The 24534-nt window shown below is 46.9% G+C and overlaps 1 protein-coding gene across 2 annotated transcripts; it reads right to left on the bottom strand.

The window, feature by feature from the left end:
- Positions 1 to 69: 69 nt before the first annotated feature.
- LOC100659260 (cytochrome P450 4F3-like) lies at positions 70 to 23230 on the bottom strand. Of its 2 annotated transcripts, none has more exons than XM_003413293.3 (12): positions 23033 to 23230; positions 19200 to 19344; positions 16348 to 16401; positions 16128 to 16255; positions 14145 to 14266; positions 13076 to 13352; positions 10713 to 10779; positions 10402 to 10531; positions 1230 to 1363; positions 1074 to 1138; positions 827 to 909; positions 70 to 405 (listed from the first exon to the last, which is right to left on the bottom strand). In XM_003413293.3, the coding sequence occupies exons 1-12, from the start codon at positions 23228 to 23230 to the stop codon at positions 228 to 230; spliced, it is 1581 nt and encodes a 526-aa protein (XP_003413341.2). In that variant the 3' UTR covers positions 70 to 227. The 2 variants fall into 2 exon arrangements, with proteins under 2 accessions (XP_003413341.2, XP_023408041.2); XM_023552273.2 differs by lacking the exon at positions 19200 to 19344 and adding an exon at positions 17549 to 17690 and having other exon boundaries at positions 16348 to 16404.
- Positions 23231 to 24534: the final 1304 nt, after the last annotated feature.

Genomic DNA, 24534 nt, shown 5'->3' with positions numbered 1-24534 from the left:
TTCATGATCCGATCCGGCTCTGGGAAAACCTGAGGGCAGCATGGGGGGTCTTGGGCTCAGAAAAACTGGTCCCTTTTCACCCAGCCACTCCCACCCCGGATCCCGCCGTCTCCAAGCACCCTTGCTGAATCCCAGGAGACTCAGGCAGAAGTGACAGCAGAATTTTATTCCTGGGAGTCAGTGAAGGTAAGTGGGTGAGCTGGGGATCAGCTAAGCGGCTGTGGAGCTCACTGCAGGCCCGCGCCCAGCGGCTCCACCCGCAGCCACAGCCCCCCCTCAGCGCGCAGGATCAGCTCTGGCTTCCTCCGAGGCTCGGCGTCATCCGGCAAGACACGGAAGCGCAGCAGCGTGAGCGCGAGGACCACCTTCATCTCGGTCATGGCGAACGTCTGCCCGATACAGTTCCTGTGGACAAGGCAGGGTCTGACTTAGCCCAGGTCCCCATCTGGGCCCCTCTGCGCTTGGAAACCGGCCCAGGACTCCCACCCCGCCCTGATCAGCCTGAGGGCTAAAGAGAGGGCTGACTGAACCCGGGACGCCCACGAGAGCCTCTGTGGTCCCCTGAGCTTGGCCCAGACTCCAGCCGCCCACTCAGAACAGAAGATGGGGGGGGGCTCTGAGCACCGGGGGGCCCCTCTTTGGATCCTACCTCTTTTCCCCAGGTCTTTATCCAAACCTCCGCGGAAGGAGAGGGAAGGTGGCTGGAACTTGGACCATCGGAAACTCTCCCCACACACAGGCAATCAGTCCTAGATGAAGTCCCACACGCCCCCCTCCCTTTGCCCCACCCTCACCCCATTTTTCCTCAGTCGCCTGCAGATCTTACCTGGGACCCGCAGAGAAAGGAATAAAAGCCAGAGGCGACCTCTTCTCAGTGTTTTGTACGTCGAAGCGGAAGGGGTCATAGACCTGGGGGCGGGGAGACAGGGCTGCTGGGTGAGGTCTCCCCAGAGACCACTCTGGAAAGGCAGATGCCTGTAGAGTGCCAGATGCGGTGTCTGATTCCCAGCTCAGGACCCCGCCCCTTCCCCAGGTTCCTGCAGTGGATAAGGATGGGTGGGCAAGGGCGGCACCTCAGGGTTCGGCCACACGGAAGGGTTGTGATGGGTCCCAAAGATGCTGATGAGGCAGATGACACCTGTGGGAGGAGGAGGCAGTCAGATGGAGATCCCTGCTGCCTGATGGGCTCCCCTTCCTGCCCGGGACCTCCCCCTTGCCACTGTGGGTACCTTTGGGGATGACTCGGCCATCTGGCAATACTATGTCCTGGGTACAGCAGCGCGAGATGGCAGTGACTGAGGGATACATCCGCAGACTCTCCTTGATGCACATGGTCAAGAAGGGCAGCTGGGTCAGGTCGTCCCTAAGGAAACCCCCCCCCCCCACACACACACACGATTAACCTGAGAGCAAAGACTCCCCCAGGCCTCTGCCACCTGGTGAAACTTTTTTACCACCTCTCTCTTGACCCTCGCTCCTTACAACAAAATAAATTCCAGATTGATCAAAAATTAAGCATTAGATGAATAGGTTAACAAAATGTGGTATATACACACAATGGAATACTACTCAGCCATGAAGAGAAATGAAGTCCTGATGCATGCCACACATGGATGAACTTTGAAAACATCATGCTGAGCAAAATAAATCAGTCACAAAAAGACAAGTACTGTATGGTCTCACTTATATGAAATAAGCAAATATATGGAAACCAAAGATTACTAGTGGTTACCAGGGGTTGGAGGGAGGGGGACAGGGGAGAACTTTTGCTCAGGGGGCCTTGAGGTCATGTTAATGGTGGTGAAATGATTTGGAAAAGAATAGCAAGAATGGTCACACAGCTTGAAGAATGTGATCAATGTTACTGAATTATACATGTAGAATCTGTTGAGATAGTGTATGTTTTATGTATATATTCACCACAGTAAAATTAAAAAAAAAAAGATTAAGCATTAGAAGAGCAATAAATCACATAAGTTCCAGACAAAATTTAGTTGGGTGTTTTTTAGCAGCCTTTCTGAGAAAACCACAACACCCAAAAGCCATCCCTGAAAAGGCAGAAAAATTTGCAGAAAAACAAAATGCTATTTATGGTAAAAAAAAAAAAAAAAAAAAGAAAGAAAAAGAAAAATCAAAAGGCAAATGAGTAAGAAACAATGTAAACATATTCATACTAGCTGATGCAAAAGACAAGAAAAAAGTATAATTATTAGAAATGTGGGGAAAATGTATCTGTACTGGCAATTAGTGGTTTTATACTTGGAAAGTGAGAGAATCAACTGGAAAACTTTCACCAACAGTGAGGATTCAGTAACCAGTTCCAGTTGCCACTGAGTTATTCTGACTCCTAGAGACCCCAGGTATGTCAGAGTAGACCTGTATTCCACAGGCTATTCAATAACTGATTTTTCAGATGTAGCTCATCAGGCCTTTCTTCCAAGGTACCTCTGGGTGAACCTGAACCTCCAACCTTTCAGTCATCAGCTGAGTGTGTCAATCATTTTCACCACCCAGGGAGTCCAAAGTTTCAGTAAGTGGGCTAAATTTTTTAATCCCCTTCTTTTTGTATGACTAAGTTTTAAAATCTCCAATACAGTCAAATGGTTCGAATTCCAAAAACTATGGAAGAGCACCCTTGTAGCCCGGCACCGCATACATTCCCTTCCCACAGGTTGCCCAGGTTATTATTTCTTTATGTGCCCTTCCAGAGATACTTTTTTTTACATCTCAAAAAAACTATAATCACCTTCTCCTCACTTACGGACTATCTGATTATCCAGCATTTTGTATTTACAATAGTAAAAAATCTACTGTCTGACTATTTTATACATTAGCAACGTATGTCTGGCAGTAATAAATGCCCAGGTACAAGGCAAGAGTAACACTGGTTTTGATGGCTAAGGTTATGTGTCACCTTGGCTGGGCCATGATTCTCAGAGGTTTGCCAGTTATGTAATGATGTAATTTAGCAGTTATATAATAATGTAATCATCCTCCATTTTTGTGATCTGATGTGGTCATGCTCCATTTTCACATAATGCCAACTTTGCATAATGACCTGGTCTTTGGAAACTACCAGTGTTCATAGATCAGGAGAGGGTGTAATAGCATACTATATACCATACACACTGCTCTGTATCTTTTTCATTAGACAGCATATCCATCTCTTCTTGCATACCTCCTCAAACTTGTGTCAAAATAGAACCTTCACTGTAAAATAACTTTCACTTGATTTCTTCCAGAGCTTTTAACACTTCCTCTTTCAGTTTTAATCTTTCATTCATCTGGATGTTATATTGTTATAAGAAAATGAGAAGCAGATTGAATTAACTTTTTTCCAAGCAACTTCCCAGTAGTTCCAAGGGTTTTTTATTAAATGATCCATATTTTCCCCAAGATAGGAAACAACATTCTAAGCATTTACTAAATTCACTGGGCACAACATTTATATATATAAATCATAAATTTTTCTATATAGGTAACTGGTATGTGTGTGATACTAACCAGTTATAAAAGATAATAATACTAACTAGTAATAAAGAAAACAAAAGATGCTAATAATAATAATATAAAATACCTGGATTAAATTTGACAAGAAATGTGAAAACTCTATATTCCAAATGCACTTATAAACCTCACTCAATCCAAATGAAATACCAAGAGAAGATACTATTTCCCATAGTGACAAAAGTTCATTTAATAAAGCATGCGTAAGATCTCTAAGCAGACATTTTCTACTCTATTAAAAGATGATAAGGTTATTTGAATAACTGGATATCCATTCTATCTTCAGTAATAGCGTGTGTTAATATCACAAAATGTTTCATTTTCCACAAATGGATCATCTATTCAATATAAATAAAAATCTAGTTGATTTTCTTAGGAGCTTGCCAACTTACTCTAAAATTTCTCTGGAAGAATAAAAGATCATGAAAAACTTGGACAATTTACAGTAGGGCCAAGAAGGTGGAGTATCAGATGTTTCCAGTGATCCTTCTGACACCAAAGACCAGAAAAAACAAGTGAAGTGATTACATATATGACAAGTTAGGAGCCCTGAACATCCAAGGCAAAGTTAGGAAATCAGACTGAGTGGCAGGGGGAGGGAGAGATGGTTCAGAAGCAGTGAGAAGTTGCCAGACCTGACTCAGCAGGAACCAGGGTCCCTCAGGCACAATCCCCTGGTGTGATCATGATGAGGCTTGCAATGTTCGAGATGTGAGTTCCTCAGGGGGTGACAATGAGCCTCATAGTCTACTCACACCTCCAGAATCAGAGAGCAGCCCTCTCAGCAAGAGCTAAGTACTTGCATCTAATTTACCACGTCCCCAGCCCCCAGTGGGCTGAGATAGGTCCTGCTGCAAGCCCTGAGCCATTCTCCCAGCCTCGGAGAAGAAATGAATTAACTTGGGGAAAAGATAATCTGCCAACTCCACTAAGCTAGGAACTCAGGGCAGAAGGGGCTCTTGTCCAGGCACAAACTGTCCATGGACTTTGAATGCCTGTCACTCCTGCATTGACCTGTGTGGGCCCATTTCAGGAGCTTAGGCCCTTGTTGGCAGACTACAACAGTGTATGTGTCTGAGATCTGACATTAAGTGTTTCAGCTGTGCAATGAAGAGGCGGGTTTTTGATGTTTGACACCACTCTGTGTATTTAACAGGGTTCTCACCTACCCACATCAGGGTCCAGAAAACTAGTGGCTCCACTCACACCACCTAGCCACCCATGACAGGGGTCCTAGGATAAGTGGTGCATTCCAGTCCTTACAACCAAGAGCATTGGGTGCCCATGGTCCAGCTACAGAACTCACCCACATTTGCACTCTAGAGAACAGGGATGCAGTTTCCTCACAGACACTCAGGGAACAGTTGTGAGCCCCCTGCCTTGCTCAGAGTATGAACCCCTGCTGCAACCAGATACCTGTGCCTACACCAATCACCCCTGCACCTCTAAGACTGTAGGACAGAGCCTCCACCACACACTTGGTGACCAACTACCTGGACACTTGAGTTGAATTCATACAAGAAAAGTAAATGGACTCCTTGGCTTATAGACCTGGTAACAGCTCTAGCCATGTGGTGACAGGACGTTAGAGCTTCAAAGGTGCAAACAATCAAGCTACCTCTCTCAAGCAATTTATCTGGGCATATCAAAATGAAACAAAGCAAGAAGCTAGGATATAGTAAACAAACATTAAATAAATTAATACAATAACTTATAGATGGCTCAGAGTAAACAGTTAATGTCAACTAACATAAAGAAACAGACCAAGATCACTTCTACAAGCTCTCAAAACAAAGATTCAAGGAATCTTCAGGATGAAGATGTTTTCCTGGAATTACCAGAAGCAGAATACAAAAGATTAATTTACAGAACTCTTCAAGAGATCAGGAAGGAGATCAGGCAAAATGCAGAACAAGGCAAAGAACACACAGATAAAGCAGTGGAAGAAATTAAGAGGTTATTCAAGAGCATAATGAAAATTTAATAGGCTACAAGAATGCATAGAGAGACAGCAATCAGAAATTCAGAAGATTAAAAATAAAATTTCAGAACTACACAAATCGATAGAAAGTTAGAGGAGCAGAATTGAGGAAACGAAAGTCAGAATTGGTGAGATGGAAGATAAAACACGTAGCATCAATATAGTTGAAGAAAAATCAGAAAAAAGAATTTTTTTTTTAAATGAAGAAAAGCTAAGGGTCATGTGCAACCCTAACAAGAGAAATAATGTATGAGTGATTGGAGTACCAGAACAGGAAGCGAGAACAAAAAATACAGAGAGAATTATTGAAGGTTTGTTGGCAGAAAACTTCCCTGATATTGTGAAAAAGAAGATATCTATCTGAGATGCTCATCAAACCCCACATAAGGTAGATCCCAAAAGAAAGTCACCAAGGCATATTATAATCAAACTTGCCAAAACAAAAGAGAAAGAAAGAATTTTAAGAGCTGCTAGGGATAAACAAAAAGTCACCTACAAAGAAAAGTCAATAACAATAAGCTTGGACTACTCAGCTGCAATCATGCATCCAAGAAGGCAATGGGATGACATATATAAAGCACTAAAGGAAAAAAATTGCCAGCCAAGAATCATATACCCAGCAAAACTGTCTCTCAAATATGAAGTTGAAATTAGGACATTTCCAGATAAAGAAAAGTTTAGAGAATTTGCAAAAACCAAATCAAAACTACAGAAATATTAAAGGGAGTTCTCTGGTTAGAAAATCAATAACATCAGATATCAAGCCAAGACTAGAACACAAGACAGAGCAACCAGATATCAACCCAGATAAAGCATTCCCTTTGAGAACAGGAACCCAACAAGGATGCTGTTTATTACCACTCTTATTCAAAATTCTGCTGGAGGCCCTAGCCAAAGCAATTAGGCTAGATCAAGAAATAAAGCGTATCCAAATTGGTAAGGAAGAAGTAAGAGTATCTCTATTTGCAGATGACATGGTCTTATATGCAGAAAACCCTAAAGAATCCTCAAGAAAACTACTGAAACTAATAGAAGAGTTCTGCAGACTATCAGGATACAAGATAAACATACAAAAATCAGTTGGATTTCTCTACACCAACAAAGAGACATCGAAGAGGAAATCACCAAATCTATACCATTTACAGTAGCCCCCCAAAAGATAAAATACTTAGGAATAAATCTAACCAGAGATGTAAAAGACCTATACAAAGAAAACTACAAGACACTACTGCAAGAAACCAAAAGAGACCTGCATAAGTGGAAAAACGTACCTTGCTCAGGGATAGGAAGACACAAAATTGCGAAAATGTCTATTCTAACCAAAGTGATCTATAGATACAATGCAAGAATGACATTTTTTAATGAGATGGAGAAACAAATCACCAAATTCATATGGAAGGCAAAGAGGCCCCGGATAAGTAAAGCATTACTGAATAAGAAGAACAAAGTAGGAGGCCTCACGCTACCTGATTTTAGAACCTATTATACCACCATGGTAGTCAAAACAGCCTGGTACTAGTACAACAACAGATACATAGACCAATGGAAATACAATTGAGAATCCAGACATAAATTCAGCCACGTACAAGCAGCTGATATTTGACAAAAGCCCAAAGTCTGTTAAATGGGGAAAAGACAATCTCTTTAATAAATGGTGCTGGCATAACTGGATATCCATCTGCAAAAAAAAGAAAGAAAGAACCAAGACCCATACCTCACACCATGCACAAAAACTAACTCAAAATGGATCAAAGACCTAAATAATAAAATCTAAAACAATAAAGATCTTGGAAGAAAAACAGGGACAACACTAGGAGCCCTAATATATGGCATAAACAGAACACAAAACATTACTAACAATGCACAAACACCAGAAGAGAAACTAGACAACTGGGAGCTCCTAAAAATCAAACACTTAATGCTCATCAAAAGACTTCACCTAATGAGTAAAAAGGTTACCTACAGACTGGGAAAAAATTTTTAGCTAGGATAATTCTGATCAGAGTCTGATCTCTAAAATCTACATGATACGGCAAAAACTCAACAACAAAAAGATAAATAACCCAATTAAAAAATGGGCAAAGGATATGAACAGACACTTCACAAAAGAAGACATTCAGGTAGCTAACAGATACATGGGGAAATGCTCACCATCATTAGCCATTAGAGAAATGCAAGTCAAAACTACCATCTCACTCCAACAAGGCTGGCATTAATCCAAAAAAAAACGAAATAATAAATATTGGAGAGATTGTGGAGAGACTACTTATACACTGCTGGTGGGAATGTAAAATGGTGCAATCAATTTGGTGCTTCCTTAAAAAGCTAGAAATAGAACTACCATATGATCTAGCAATTCCACTCCTTGCAATATCTTCTAGAGAAATACAAGCCTTCACAGGAACAGATATATGCACACCCATGTTCATTGCAACACTGTTTACAATAGCAAAAAGGTGGAAGCAATCGAGGTGCCCATCAAAGGAAGAATGCATAAATAAATTATGGTATATTCACTCAGTGGAATATTACACAATGATAAAGAACAATGATGAATCCGTGAAACATTTCATAACATGGAGGAATCTGGAAGGCATTATGCTGACTGAAATTAGTCAGGTGCAGAAGGACAAATATTGTCTGAGACCGCTATTATAAGAACTCAAGAAATAGTTTAAACAGAGAAGAAAACATTCTTTGATGGTTACAGGATAGGGAGGGAGGGAGAGGGGTATTCACTAATTAGATAGTAGACAAGAACTATTTCAGGTGAAGGGAAAGTCAACACACAATACAGGAGAGGTCAGCACAACTGGACTAAACCAAAAGCAATGAAGTTTACTGAATACTTCGTGGCAAGATTAGCAAGCTTGGGGGTCTGGGAACCATGGTTTCAGGAGACATCCAGGTCAATTGGCATAACAAAATGTATTAAGGAAACATTCCGCATGTGGGGTCTTAAACGCTAGCAAGCGGCCATCTAAGATGCATCAATTGGTCTCAACCCTCCCAGAGCCAAAGAGAATGAAGAACACCAAAGACACAAGGTAATTATGAGCCCAAGAGACAGAAAGGGCCACATAAACCAGACACTACATCAGACTGAGACCAGAAGTGCCAGATGGTGCCCAGCTACAAGAGATGACTGCCCTGAAGGGGAATACAACAGAGAATCCCTGATGGAGCAGGAGAACAGTGGGATGCAGATCTCAAAATCTCCTAAAAAGACCAGCCTTAATGGTTTGACTGAGACTGGAGGGGCCCCAGAGGTTACAGTCACTGGACCTTCTGTTAGCCAAGAACTGGAACCATTCCCAAAGCCAACTCTTCAGACAGAGATTGGACTGGTCTATAAGGCAGAAAATGATACTGGTGAGGAATGAGTTTCTTGGCTCAAGCAGACACGTGAGACTATGTGGATAGCTCCTGTCTTGGAGGCAAGATGAGAAGGCAGAGGGAGACAGGAGCTGGCTGAACGGACAAGAGGAACACAAGGTGGAGAAGAGTAGTGTGCTGTCTCATTAGGGGGAGAACAGCATAGCAAGGTGTACATACGTTTTTGTATGACAGACTGACTTGATTTGTAAACTTTCACTTAAAGCACAATTTTAAAAAAAGCTTGGACAATTTAAAGATTAAAGAGAAGAAACTCATTCTACCAGATTTAACACCTGTTACAAAGGGGTAGTAAACAGAAGAGTATGGTACTGTTGCAAGAACAGGGTTATCAGTTGAAGGGGCCAACTAGAAAGCTAGAAGACAGACACATGACTAGGTATAAACTTAACATCCAGTAAAGGAGGTTGTCCCACAAAACCCTGGAGAATGGATGAATAGTTTGACTGGAAAGAAAAGATGGATAAATTTGACTTCATAAAAACTAACACAAAGTAAAAAGGCCACCTTCTGCAATGCAAAACAGAAAAAGGATTAATTTTTAATATATAATTCTTATAAATAAATCTGAAAAAAAAAATACTTCCAAAAGATTACAGCCTTTGAAAACCCTATGAGTAGTTCTTACTCTGACACACATGGGGTCGCCATAAGTTGGAATCAACTTGACAGCAACTGCTTTGGTTTTTGTTTGGTTTGGTAGTTTATCTAACTAATTAGATTCCTTTCCTTTCCCTCTCCCCTCATCTCTGTCTCTGTCTCTCTCTCCTTGGCCTTTGCCAGGCCTAGCCTAGAGCACTCTTCCCAATTGCACCTAAATGATTACTCTGTTGAGGCATCTTCTCCATTCCACCCTCAGCCCAGCCTCTTCTCTGTCTCAACCGCAGTCCTATCCATGAAAGCTGGGACTATCCAGGCCTGGGACTGTTCCCCCACCAGGCTGGGAACTCTTGGAACACGGGACCTGGGAATGGGTCCTTCCTGGGACTCCAGGACACAGAATGGAGCTGAGCACAGCGCTAGAGATGGAGATTGAGTTGGGCACAGTGAGGGAGTGTCTGCTGGGTGAGGACTGGATGGATACTGATGCAGGTGTTCCTGGACAAGAAAAGGAAGACTTTCATCCCCAGATGTCCCATGCGAACCCCTGGACTGGACGATAGGGTAGAAATTAGGGGACCGAAGAAGGGCAAACATCTAGGAGAGTAAAGATCTTTGAAAAATGTGATTTCAAGGAGAAAAACAAGGGAGGTGGAGGGTGACTTCATTTACTGAACTCGTGCTAAGTGACATCTGCCCTCTTATATTGTCACTATTCTCCCAACAGACCAGATCTTACTGACTCGAAAGCCACAACCTTTCCCCTCCTGACCAGGCTGGGTACCAGGCCTTGCATCTGGCCTCTGCTCCTATTCTTACTAAGCAATTAGGACAGAATCAGTAGAAAGATCTTCCCCTGTCCCCACCAGAGCCAAGGAAAAGTGCTTGGGGGACAGGTCACGAGAGCGTGCACTCACCATTCAATCTCCTCTAGTTGGCGGTCCCTCAGAAGCTCTCGCACCTCCTGCCGGCAACGCTCCTGGTATTCCCGGTGCTTGGCAAGGTTGTATAGGACCCAGGAGATGCCACTGGCCGTGGTGTCATGGCCTGAGGGCAGCCAGGCAGACTTGGGTCACTGAGCTGCTTCAGCACCAGAAGATGGACATCTCCTTTGCATTGAGGTCCTCAAGGAGGATAAAGCAGGGTGGAGCAGGATGGGGTGCACCCGCCAAGTCCCTGGGAATGAGAGACACCTGCCCCCAATGCGATCTGATGTTGAAACCCCTACCCTCAAACATGAAGGTGTCAGCTTCTGCTCGGATGTCCTCATCTGACAACTCCTTCCCATCTTCATCCTGGAGAGAAGGCAAGACCACCATTATTCCTGAATCACATCAGCTGTAAAGGTCCCTGAGCCTAATCTGCAGAGTCACACACAGTGGTCAGGTTTCAGTGGAGCTTCCAAAGACAAACCAGGAAAAAAGGGCTGGCAATCTACTTCTGAAAATTAACCAGTGAAAACCGTAAGGATCATGACAGAACATTGTCCAATATAGTGCTGTAAGATGAGTCCCCTAGGTTAGAAGACACTCAAAATACACAGTGATCACAACAATGGACTCAAGCACACCAACTATTGTGAAGATGATGCAAGACTGGGAAATGTTTCATTTTGTTGGTCACGGGTCACCACGAGTGGGAGCTGGCAATCTGTCTGAGACCAAAGATTCACCTTCCATCTAGAAACTCAAGCCCACCCTGCAGTTCTAGAGTCCTCCCCTTCCTCATCATCTCTAAAGCCCGCTCCCCACAGGCCTCCTCCCTTTTCTCCTTGCCACCTGTTTTACTGAATGCTCCATTAGTATTTTCATGTTTCTGCATGATGAGGGCTTTCTGAGAAAAAAAAAAAATCACTGAAACCCTGCTGTTGTTGTTGTTGTTGTTTTTAGGTGCTGTCGAGTCAGTTCCAAGTCACCGCAGCCCTATGTACGACAGCACAAAACATTCCCCGGTCCTGCTCAATCCTTACGATCGCTGGTATGCTTGAGCTCACTGTTGCAGTGACTGTGTCAATCCATCTTGATTAGGGCCTTTCTCTTTTTCAATGACCCTCTACTTTACCAAGCATGATGTCCTTCCCCAGTGACTGATTCCTACTATTTGCATGTTCAAAGTATGCGAGAAGAAGTCTCACCACCCTTGCCTCTAAGGAGCATTCTGGTTGTACTTCTTCTAGGACAGATTTGTTCCTTCTTCTGGAAGTCCATGGTAGTATATTCAATATTCTTCACCAATGCCATAATTCAAAGGCATCAATTCTTCTTTGGTCTTCCTTACTCATTGTACAGCTATGATGGCAACTTAGGTTACATTGAACAACGACTATTCCTGGATGTTAGAGACTGAGGGTTGCTCCAGAACCATTTGCTCACAACCTAGGGTAGCAAGTCCATAGAGTCCAGCCTTATCTCCCCAAGAGGCATTTGTTTACATATCAGGGGTTATAAACTTAGCCTTCTCTCTGGAGAGGATTTGTTTATACTCCAGAACAAAGGTCACTCCCCCTCTATCTCTTTGGAGGAGAAGAGGGCAGATGTGCCACCTGTTCTGTATAAACTAAAAGACCGATACTGTAGGGGCCATCTCCTATGGTGCAAACTCTGTGGTTTGTACAGGCGAATAATTGGGCCCACATCATGTCACCCTTGGGATCATTTGGAAATGGGGAGCCAGCACTATGATACTATTCTGAGTGCTGTGCCGTGAAATAAATGGTCTACTCTGACATTTTATATATATATACATATATCCAGTATCCACCTGTCAATCTGTTGTACTGTGGTGACATACATGTTGCTATGATGCTGGGAGCTGTGCAGTAATTTCAAATACTAAACTGGGTCAACCGTGGTGGACAGGTTTCAGTGGAGCTTTCAGACTAAGACAGACCAGGAAGAAAGGCCTGGCAATCCGTGTCCAAAAGTCAGCCAGTGAAAACCCTTTGAATCACAATACAACATTCTCCAATACAGCGCTGGAAGATGAGCCCCCTAGGTTGGAAGGCACTCCAAACACACAGTGGCCACAACAATGGACTCAAGCACACCAACAATCGTGAAGATGGCACAGGATTGGGCAACGTTTCATTTTGTTATACATAAGGGTTATACATATGAGTAGGAGTGACACTAATAACAACTATATTATATGTTATATGGAAAACCTGGTGGCATAGTGATTAAGAGTTACAGCTGCGGTTCAAATCCACCAGGCACTCCTTGGAAACTCTGTGGGGCAGTTGTACTCTGTCCTATAGGGTGGCTATGAGTGGGAATCAATGGCAATGGGTTTTTGGTTTTTATAGGCTATATATTAAATAAACACACACACACACACACACACACAATGGCTCTGTAACTTACTAGTTTGTAAGTAGAGTAAAACATCAGGCCCTCCACAGTTCCAGATTTAGCAGTCCCAGTAGGTTGCATTCTATGCAGTAATCTCTACAACATCTGATACATGGCCTTCCCTTCTTCAAGCATCTTCCATGGCTCCCCAGTACCCTCTGGATCACATTCAAGTTCCTCCATCTGACATTTGAAATTGGAGGCTTGCCCACTTCTCAAACCAGAACCTACAGACACTAACCTTGCTCAGCAGGAGCACATCAATGAAGTCCAAAGTCTTGGCCTTGGCCTTGGCCTTAGCCTTGAGGAAGTCATCGACACCCTGTTCTGAGAGGGTGTGGCGCCGCTCCTGGATGGCGGCATCTGTGAAGCCATGTACCATGCGGCAGGCCCTGCGGTAGCGCCACCCACTGGGAGTGAAGTAATACAGGAAGTCCGAGTGTAATAAGATCTGCTGGTTCCGTTTCACCGCAAGGGCACTGAGCTCCAAGATGGCAGCAATATATTCACTGGGCTTCCTACAGGACGAGGGCAAGAAGGAAGGCAGCAACTTCACATACCTAAAGCCCAGGGTGCACCTCCCACCTAGGAGCCAGGCTCTGACTCTCAGGATGAGAGCATCCAGGAAAAGATGGCCCCAAAGATGCATGGTGGGAATGAGCCAGGAGATATAACTGTCCACATTTTCTTCTGTCCCTGCATCACCATCCCTGGGAGCTGCCTCCAGGGGACAGTCACAAGGGAGAGCTTGGCCATCATGCTCATCACTCTCACCAGGCCCTTCTCCTTCCCAAACTGTTCATGCAGCTCACACTTCATCTTCTCCCAACTTGTGCATGGGCCCAGACTCCTGCCTGATCTCCTATCCAATGTCAACACCATCCAGTGTCCACACGACAGTTGTTCTTCCACAAACACAAATTTCTAAAGCTCATCTCTGAATATGCCTCTTATCTGCTCAAATGCCTTCTGTGACTCCATGGAGACCCCAAGATTAAGTCAATACCTCTTTGCCTAGTTTCTCAATATCCTGAAGATCTAGCGCCTGCCTACCGCTCCAACCTCTTTTCCAATGTGTCCCCACACTATCTGTTGCACCTGCTGTGCTCATTCTAGCCTTCTTGCCTTTACTCAAACATTTCCACCTACCTGAAAGGACCTTTCTTTCTCTCCCATTCCCTGCCCTTCAATGCCCAGCTCTGATCTACCTCCTCCAGGAAGGTACTTCTGATTGCCCTGGCCAGTCCTCCCTCTCCACTTACTCCCTTGGGTGAAAGGTCCAAGTTCCCAGATCTGGGCTTAGGACTCACTCCTGGCAGTGGCTGTCAAAGCTGAAGACACATTTTTGCAGACTGTCCAGGGTCATGAGGCTGATGTGCTCAAACATGTCCAGACGGGTGCTGCCACCAGAGATCAGGTGCTTCCACTTGGCCTACACAGAAAACGGGGCAGAGCTGGGGCTGAGCTCTATCTCTTCTGGGGCCTCCCCCTTAGCCCCAGTCACCAAGATGAACTCCACCCAGAAACCAACTTCCAGGTCCTCCCCGCAAGGCACCCATCTCCAGAGTGGATCAGGCTTGGGTGGGAATGGAAGCTGTTACTATTAAGATGTAAAGACCTCACTGTTGGGATTCAGGAGACCTGGGTTTAAGTCCCAGCTCTGCCTCTTATGCTCTGTGTGCCCTTGATCAACCCATTATCCCTCCCTTGGTTCCCCACTGTTAAATGTTCACTAACACCTTTTTTTTTTTTTTAAACAGTTAAGGCGACCTTCCTCGGTGTCATATAAAGCAAGTTAGAATTCTAGCTCCACCACTCACTAGCCCACTTACTAGCTGAGTGAACATGGACAACCTGCCTAATCTCTCTAAGCCATAGTATCATCATCTATAATAGAGCAAAAATAACTGTCTCTGCCTCATAGGGCTTTGAGAATCGAATTAGTCAATATATGTCATGAAATGGCACACAGTTTCTGGCATATTGTGAGTGCTCAATAAATGCTAGCTCGCATCATCTTCATCATCATCATACTTGTTCTAGATTGACTGCAAAAATGCCCCCTGTGTCAGGAGAGGCAGTCCTCCATGGCCGTTAGCATCCCTGCACATTCTTTCTGGGTATATCAAAGACCCAAGGCCCTTATGCTCTTTACTTGGGCCATTTTTTGGACATGTGCTTGCAAAGAACAACCTAAGGGATGAGGAAATGTCTTCCCTTGGACAAGAATCAGGCATGGTTCTGCTTACTGTGAAAGTTGCAGTGTTCCTCCCCAGTATTACAACATACTGCAACCATCTAGGCCCACCTGTGTTTCTCCCCAGGGATTTGTGTGGCTTGAGGAAAGGATGCAAACCAACATGAAGCACATGCTGCCTGCTATGCTGTGAATAAAAAATTTCTTTGTCTCTGGCCCAGGAAACTCATGTCTTCTAGGAGAATACATGAAATAGTAACAACCTAATTTATCAGCTTACAAAACCCAGACACTTATTTCCCATTCATTACCTCTTCCCAAGTTCACACCCTTTTCGATGTCACTTTGCAGCAACTTCCATAAACAGGTTATTCCCCCACCCTTTGATTCTGGGATGGCCATGGGACTTGCTGTAGCCAATAGAACCTGGTGAAAATAATGGTGCTATAATTCTAAACCTAGACCTCAAGAGGCATTGCAGCTTAATAGCACTCTCTTGGAACCATGACTTTAGCCATGTGAACAAGCTTGGACTGCCAGCTGGAGGCTGAGAAACCACATGGAGAGGACCAGTGGTCCCAGGTAAGGTCATCCTAGATCAGCCTGTAACCAGCTGAGCCCCGAACATGTGAAAGAGCCCAGGCTGGATCAGAAAAGCTGCCTACCTGATCCACACCTGACCATAGATGCATGAGGGAACCCAGCCAAGACCAGAAAAATGGCCCAACTGACCAGTAGACTCATGAGAAACAGCAAATGTGAATTATTTTAAGCCAGTGAGTTTCAATGCGTGGTTCATTACTCAGAAATAGCTACTATACAATTTTCACCATTATCACCAATACTGTATCAGGATTCAGAGAGGAGAACATAGACATTAACACATTCTGTGCCAGGGACATGATTCCATTTTGTTATCTTGTTCACTCTTCAAAGTGGAGATCATTATTCCCAGTTTACAGATAAGAAAACTGGGGCTTAAAGAGGAAGAGCAATGGCCCCAAAGCCACCCCGCAGATCCAGGACCACAGACCAGATCTGTTTGTGGCCCCTCTCCCCAAGGCTCCATCAGGGACTCTGGATTCACAGGACTCACATGCATGATGTTCGTGCTCTGATTGAAGATCTTCATGTAGGGCTTCAGGATGTTGAAGTGGAAGGCAGGTGTCAGCATGCGGCGGTGGAGGCTCCACTTGTCACCATAACTCAGCAGAAGCCCATCCCCTAGTAGGGGCAACCATGGGCAGTGGGCAAGGGCAGCACCTTCCTCTGAATCCCGTGATTGTCCCCAGTCACCTTTACCCGCATTTACTCACCCAGCCAGGGCTTCAGGAAACCATAGAATTTCGCGTTCTTGGGTGCGATGGCAGCTGACATGAATAAGTGTTATCAGGGGCCGTGGAGAGGGGTAAGGGAGGGACTCTGGGTGGGGGTGTGGGCTCCCAGCCAAGGGTCTGCTCCCCCTTCCAAGCCGAGCACAGCAGGAACGGGACCAAGGGCAGAGGGAACAGGGAGGAGGCAAGAGAAGACCAGAACAAGCTGAAGCAGCTCAAATAGGGCAAAGGCAGAGCTCACAAAGATACCCCAACATGCTACACACACCCTAACAAGCACAACACATCTCAACATGCCTGGACATGTATCCTCCACATCCAACATTTCTGAAACACTGATCACAACCCAACACCCTACAGTGCATTACATGGACCAAGGACACCGTGGTATGGCCCAGCCTCCTCTGACATCTCTTGCCATGGACCTGAAACAGCTAACATGAGACCAACATGTCCCAACATGGCAACAACAAACATGACACACCTTGACATGTTTATAACATGACATAATATGCTCTGACATGGAGCTGAGATTGTTGACATGGCCCAATATGTGCTAACATGCCCTGCCATGGCCATGACATACCAGACACACCCTAACATGTCCCTAACATGACATAACATGCTCTGATATGGACCAGAGCCATCTTCCACGACCTCAGGATAAACCACAAACAAGCCTCAGACAGAATTTAAATATGGTCTCATTAATGCCACAGATATGGCCCAGGTGTGACAGGACATACCTTAGACCTGCCTCACAGAAGATAAAAATAACCTCCTAAACACTTCACAGAGGACCGTGGGTCCCAGACACAGCCCAGCCTTAACACAGGACAAGTCCAAACATGGCCCCCACGGGACACCTACACAATCTCAAATGGCATCTCAGACAGACCCCGATAGGCCCTGATGCCCAAGGCTACAGCTGAGCCCAGATGTGATTGAGACCATCTCCAAATGGTCCCGGGGCAAATATACACCTGACATGGCCACACAGCAGGCATCACACAGACACACCCTAGACATGACCAGATAAGGCCAGGGTCAGACAGTTGGGTCCACGTGCATCAGGGGTAGCAGGTCCTCTCCATAGCTCTCCTGTCTGCCCGCCCAGTCATATGCCAGCTGAAGACAGCACATGGCTCAAGCCAGCAAGTTGTAGGCAGCAAGCATCTAGATGGGACCAAGAGAACAGTTGTGATGAAGGTGGGGTGGAAAATGCGGATGACCATATGCCAGGGCCCCACCCACCAGCAGCACACATCCACAAAGGTGCTGGTGAGGCCCTTTGTGTACAAGAGACCCTCCTCCGAGCTCTGGATCTGGGGAGGAACAAAGAGGACCAAGTTCACGCCCTTGTAGGTGTCAGAGAGAAGGCCTAGAGTCAGAGATCCATCCAACCATGAGACCCCTGTACAGCTGTTTGTCCCCTCTCTACCAAAATCACTCCTGGCCCCATAGCCTGAAGCATGGCCATTCAGGGTCCCTCAGTCACAAGGGCAGAAATGGCCTCTCCCCTTTGGGTATCCAATACCACCTTCCCCTCGGTGCTCTTCCTACCCCCATTTTCCAGATAAGGAAACTAAGCCTCTGAACAATGACGTGACTTGCCCAGGGTCCCCCAGAGAGTAAGTGACTGCCTAAGACCTGAGCCCAGGTCTGTCTGAATCTAGAGCCTGAGTTCTGAGGCATTGGGTTGCTCATGTCCCAAAAACAACAGCTCTAAGAACCCCATACCCACCAAGACTGGGCAAACAGAGTTCCAGTAATTGTCTTGGGAGTCAATGGGAGTTATTGGGCACTCTGGGGGGAAGGTGAGCTTTCTCATTGGAATGGAGCTTCTTGGATCATCGTTTACAATGTGAGGAAAGAGCTTCCTTGAAGGTAAAACTGACAAGGAAAGTAGAACGAAGAGATGAAGAGATTCCTGGTGGCGTTGTTTGAGACCTGGATTCAGCCGTGCCTGAAGGCCACCCTCCTGGGACTTTTCAGTCAATGGAGTCTCTTTCTTTGCTTAGGCTGCACATGGTTGAGTTTCCACAACTCATAACTGAAAGGGATCCCAACAACCAAAGAGTCAGATACCTGCCCAGAATCCCTGAACAGATTTGTGACAGAGTCGAACTCTCTGTCAGACACTGCCCACTCCCCTGTCCAGGGTGCAAAAGGCAGAGGGAAAAGGAAGGGAGCAGAGATGAGGTGGGATATCGTAGAAGAGACATCTGGGGTCTGGAACAGGGAAGGAATGAACTTAGGATGGACAAGTCACAGGATGGTGTAGAAGGGACTGACCCACCAGAGATGGACATCATGGAAGTAGTGGCCCAGACCCCTCCTCACAGCGCTGCAACTGGGGTGGGAAGGAGAAGGCCAGGCCTTGCAGGAGGCTCAGAAGCCACCACTGCCCACTGTACCATGCTGCCTCCGCTTTAAAAACTTCTACGAAATATTCCGCACCCAGTTCCAGCAACCCCTCCTCCAGGAAAACTTCCAGCCTGCCCAGACAGAAGCCTTCCTTCTCCTCTGGGATATTCCCACCCATCTCTCCCTCTAGACCTATTCCTGACCACATGGGGTGGGGGACGTCTGTGTCCAGATCCTTTCTCCCTGATTGGGAGTTCCTCCAGGATGGGGCACTGGATTGAGAACACGAGGGGGGTTGCAAATGGTGAGATGGAGGCTGGTGAATGCATGAAAGAAAGAGAAAGAAGGCTGAGAGAAGAGGGGAAAGGACTGGCATCTTGCAGAAGCCACCCGAAGCTGGGGGGCAGAGGGGTACTAGCCCTTGGATGCTGCCACAGCGCCCACCACCACAATCTCTGGATGGGTACCTGAGGCATAAACAACAGGCTGAATGATGTCAGGGTGGCACAGAGTGATGATAGGGTTAATGGGGCCCAACCAGGTCTTAAAGCCCTGGGGGTAGGTGGCTACCAGACGAGTCACTTCCATCAAACCCTCCTCCGTGGGGGATACCTGCAAACAACCAGGAATGGTCACTTCTCCAGAAAGAGCCACAAATGTCTACCCCTTCTCAGCTTCCAGAGGTGGCACAGCTTCTGCTGTGAATGCTTGTCAGGATTCTGCCCTGAGGGATGGACTCCTGCTTCCTCCTGCTCTGTCAAAAGGAACAATGGTCCCTCAGGGTTGGGAGGGTCCTTGTGGCAGTCTCCAAGTACAAGGGTGCGTCCAAGAGCAGAGGGGGAAGGCACACTCTCTAGCCACAAAGCTTGACTCCAGGTGATGGGTTTTCTCATCCTGGGTGTGGCTGCAGCACAGGGGACAGTCACTGGGGAGGTGCCCATGGGGAGGTCTGAAGGCAGCAGTGGGGTCTCAGGGCTATAGCATAGGGGCTTGTTCCCACGTTCTCTCTGGGCCCTGGCAGTACACACCGGGCCTCTGGATCCTTCACCCAGGAAAGTCTGCAGACCTGGGACCTTCCAGCCTCACACACTCCCCAGGACCAGGCGTGAACTCTGACAACAGAGCACTTCCTGCTCACTGGGTGGTCTCAGGTGCTTCTAAAGCATCCTCTCCCTGAACCTATAGATTTGCCCCTCCATGGTTCCGTATGTTAGCAACCAATGGTACCGACAGAAGAAGTCCAAGCTGCACCGAAGGCACTGGCGACAAGGCTCTGAGAATTGACAGAATACCAACTGAGATGTTTCAACAAGTGATGCAGTGCTGGTGGCACTCACTCATCCATGCCAAGAAACTTGGAAGACAGCTACCTGGCCAACTAACTGGAAGAGATCCATATTTATGCCTATTCTCAAGAAAGGTGATTCAACTGAATGCAGAAATTATCGAACAATATCATTGATATCACACGCAAGCAAAATTTTGCTGATGATCATTCAAAAGTGGCTGCAGCAGTATATTGACAGGGAACAGCCAGAAATTCAAGCCGGATTCAGAAGACACGGAACCAGGGATATCATTGTTGATGTCAGATGGATCCTGGCTGAAAGCAGAGAATATCAGAAGATGTTTACCTGTGTTTTACTGACTATGCTAAGGCATTCAACTGTTTGGATCAGAACAAATTATGGATAACATTGCAGAGGATGGGAATTCCAAAGCACTTAATTGTGCTCATGAGGAACCTGTCCATGGATCAAGAGGCAGTCACTCGAACAACACAAGGGGATACTGCATGGTTTAAAGTCAGGAAAGGTGAGATTCAGGGTTCTATCCTTTCACCATACCTATTCAAAATATATGCAGAGCAAATAACCTGAGAAGCTGGACTACACAAAGAAGAACAGGGCATCAGGATTGAAGAAAGGCTCATGAACAACCTGCATTATGCAGATGACACAACCTTGCTTTCTGAATGTGAAGAGGACTTGAAACACTTACTGATGAAGATCAAAGACCACAGCCTTCAGTATGGATTAAACCTCAACATAAAGAAAACAAAAATCTTCACAACTCTACCAATAAGCAACATCATGATAAATGGAGAAAAGATTGAGGTTGTCAAGGGTTTCATTTTACTTAGATCCACAATCAACACTCACATATGCAGCAGTCAAGAAGTCAAAAGACACGTTGCATTGGGCAAATCAGTTGCAAGAGATCTCTTTAAAGTATTAAAAAGCGAAGATGTCACCTTGAGGACTAAGGTGCACCTGACCCAAGCCATGGTCTTTTCAATCGCCTGAGAAGCATGTGAAAGCTGGAGAATGATTAAGGAAAACGGAAGAAGAATTGACACCTTTGAATTGTGGTGTTGGCAAAGAATACTAAATATACCATGACAACCAAAAGAATGAACGTATCTGTCTTGGAAGAAGGACGACCAGAATGCTCCTTAGAAGCAAGGATGGCAAGGCTACATCTCACATACTTTAGATGTGTTATCAGGAGGGATCTGTCCCTGGAGAAGGACGTCATGCTTGGTAAAGAAGAGGGTCAGCAAAAAAGAGGAAGGCCCTCAACAAGATGGATGGACACTGACTGCAACAACAGGCTCAAGCATAGCAACAATTGTGAGGATAGTGCAGGATCAGGCAGTGTTTTGTTCTGTTGTTCCTAGGGTCGCTATGAGTTGGAACTGACTCAACAGCACCTAACAACAACGACATGGTGCCAAAGGCAGGTGGGGGGTGGGCAATCAGGGTGCAGAGATGATGAAGAGGAAACGGTCTCTGGCGAGATATCTCTCCAGTCCTTGGTACACCTGGGCAGTCTAAGCATGAGCTCTAAGACATTTCCTAGGGTCCCTGGGAAGCCCCAGTCACAATGATAGCAGGGACATCCTGGGACACCCTGTCTATCCAAGCCTGACACCTTAGACATCTTCTCAAGAGTCTTAGGGACACCCTGTTCACACCTGACCCCCAAGACACCCCTTTGGGTTCTCGGGGCATCCGGGCTGTGCCCGACAGGCTACTCCAACCACTTTCATCTGATGACCTGCTCCCTAATCCCCAAGGGACCTGAGCCAAGGATTCAATGTGTTTGATGGAATCAATCCAGAGAAGGAGAATGACTAGGCCAAACTCACACAGCAAGAGGGGCTGGAGGAAGGGGAGAGTGATCCAGACCAGATCAGCCTCCCAGACCAAGCCATCCAAAGGACTGCAGGTGACCTATGACAGTCCCATGGCCTTCAGGGCTCTCTGAGGACATCCCAAATCACAGAATCTCGGGAAACCTTCATGGCAAACTTGGGAGCATCCCGTTCCGAATGAACTTTGTTTTGATAAGCAGTAGAATCGCAGGAAGCTCTTCCTCAAACTTCTGTTCTCATCTCCACAGAAGGGGAAACTGGAGAGACATGGTTGTCCCCAAGCTGGTCTGGGGGAGGGGAGAGGCTAGGGCTTGTCCCTTTGGCCTTGAATGCCCAAAAGACATGATGGTCACCCAGGCCCAGGATGTGTCCTCTACCACTGGGTCCTCAAACATTTATTGAGCGCCTACTGTATGCCAGATCCTGGGCTGGGCACTGTCGAGAGTTCTGCCTCCTAGAGCTACAATCACGTGGGAGAGATGGAAGATAAAAAAAATGACTAGACAATTAACTGTTTAATTACAAGTATGAGCAAGGCCACAGCAGAGGTGAAGGAGTGCCTCTCAAAACGGGCCCATTGATACATCTTGGGGGTGGAGGGCAAGGTAAGAAGAGGAGGGGCCCCAGGAAGTAGTGGGCTGGGGAGACTGCACCTCTTCTCCCGCCCACCAGTGCCCCAGTGGATGGAGGGAGAGGGTGGAGAACTCCAGCCCTCAGAGGGGTGGGTACTGGCCTGAGGCTAACAGAAATGGGCCCAGTGGAGAGGGGAGGGATCCTGAATTGTTTCTCTGAGGAGCTCCCTGTTGAGGGTGAGACTGTGGGAAAGTCAGAAGGTCCAGCTCTGTCCAGCCTGCCCTGGGAGCCTTCCAGCGGGGCCCGAGGTGCACTAATGGAGGAAACACAGGCAGGAAAATGACCCAAAGCAGGCTGGGGCTGGGAGGGAAGAATGAGAGAAAGGACTCAGTCATGGCGTGGGGGCAGAAAGTAGTGGAGTGGACCTGGGGAGTAAGGAAGGAAAGAAGGGCTCTCCTCTGCTTTCCTTTCTTCTCTGCTGTCCTAGGCCTACCCACTCCTGGACCCCAGCCCCCTGACCCAGATTGGCCTGGTCCTGACACCCTAGATCTGTATAGCTGCCCCACTCACCAGGCCCAGGTGCCCCAAGAACCAGTTCCTCATGGGGGGCTGCGGGAAACATCGGAGGCGGCGGCAGATGTCATAGAAGGTATAGGTCTGGGCCAGGAAGTGGGCCAGGGGCCAGGAGGCCACAGCCAGCAGCAGGAGCAGCCACAGGGAGGCTGCCCCGGGCCAGAGTCCCAGCCATGATAGGTTAAGCAGAGACATCCTGCAGGCCAAAGAGAAAGGGTGCTGAAGGTGAGCTTTGAGGTGGAGGAAGGATGGGCACAGAGTAGAGGAAAAGGCCAAAGGTGTGGGCTTCATGGACAGGGGATGGGGCAAATGTGGACAAACAAGCTGCCAGAGAGGGGAGGGAAGCCCAGGGAAGTCCAGGGAAAGAGGTACGGAGACAGAGAGAGAGAGAGATGGAGCAAGAGGTGGCTGGAATCTAGGAATTCCTGTTCCAGAAGCCCCAGGGAGGTTGTCAGAGGCTCAAGTTACCCATTAATCACCATCCCCAAAACAGCTTGCTCCTTGGAGCCACCCAGCCAAGGGGAGGACACCTCCCCCCAGGACCAGGACCCTCCCAGCCCTGCGCCAGCCTGGCACCTTCTGTCCTCAGGGGCTTGTCCTGCACAACCTCCTCTCCCCTCCTCCTGGGACCTCTTTACCCCCTTGGGACAGCCTAGGCGGGGGGGGGGGGAGGGGGGGCCTGACCCGGGCCAGCCAATCCCCACAAGCCTTGTTCCCTCCCCCCAGCCAGGCACTTGCCCAAAAAAGGGTGTCCAAAGAGGCTAAAGAGCTGGCTCAGGTCACACAAAGAGGGTGCTGGATTCTGTAGACCCAATACCTTCCACAACGGGAAGGGGAGCAGTTGTGGGGGAGTGGCAAAGGTTACTCTGAGCTGCCAAGTTTGTAGCCACCCTGGCCAGGGAACAGTAGGTAAAAACCTGAACTTGAAGGTTCAGGGACAAAGGGCACAGGGCCGAGTTCTTTCCCAAAAACATCTGCTGGGCTCCTGTAAACGTTGTGGGCCACGAGGGGGTCATGAACCCATTTCTTGGAGCAGGAATTGGAGGCTGAAGGACAGGATGCTGCTGGCCCTGTCCGCCCAATGCTACCAGAGTCCAATCCTGACTCCAGTCATCCCGGGAGGTAGCAGGAACAAAGATTCCAGCCTCAAGGGGATTACCTGGAATCAGATTCCAGGATAAAAGGCACAGGTGGGGACAGGACACCTGGAGGCTGTGCTCAGGGAGGATGGAGAGGAGGATAGAGGGGGTCCACTGGGTCCCTACTCAGACTATGAACTGTGCTGGCCCTCCCCTGAGCCTCAGTCTTCCCATGGAAATGAGGCATCAGATGGGAACCTTAGAGGAGGGCTCCACAGGAAGGTGGGAAGGGTCAGAGCCCCGAAGAGAGGGAAAGAAGAAGGGAAGAGGATGGCACCTGGTGGGAGCAATTGAAATGGCCATCCACAGATGAGTGGATTAAAAAAATGTAGTATATATGTAAAATGGAATATTACACTG

Source organism: Loxodonta africana, chromosome 3, assembly GCF_030014295.1.
Source record: "Loxodonta africana isolate mLoxAfr1 chromosome 3, mLoxAfr1.hap2, whole genome shotgun sequence".
Classification (NCBI taxonomy): domain Eukaryota; kingdom Metazoa; phylum Chordata; class Mammalia; order Proboscidea; family Elephantidae; genus Loxodonta; species Loxodonta africana.
This window is presented reverse-complemented; position numbering and strand designations above follow the sequence as displayed.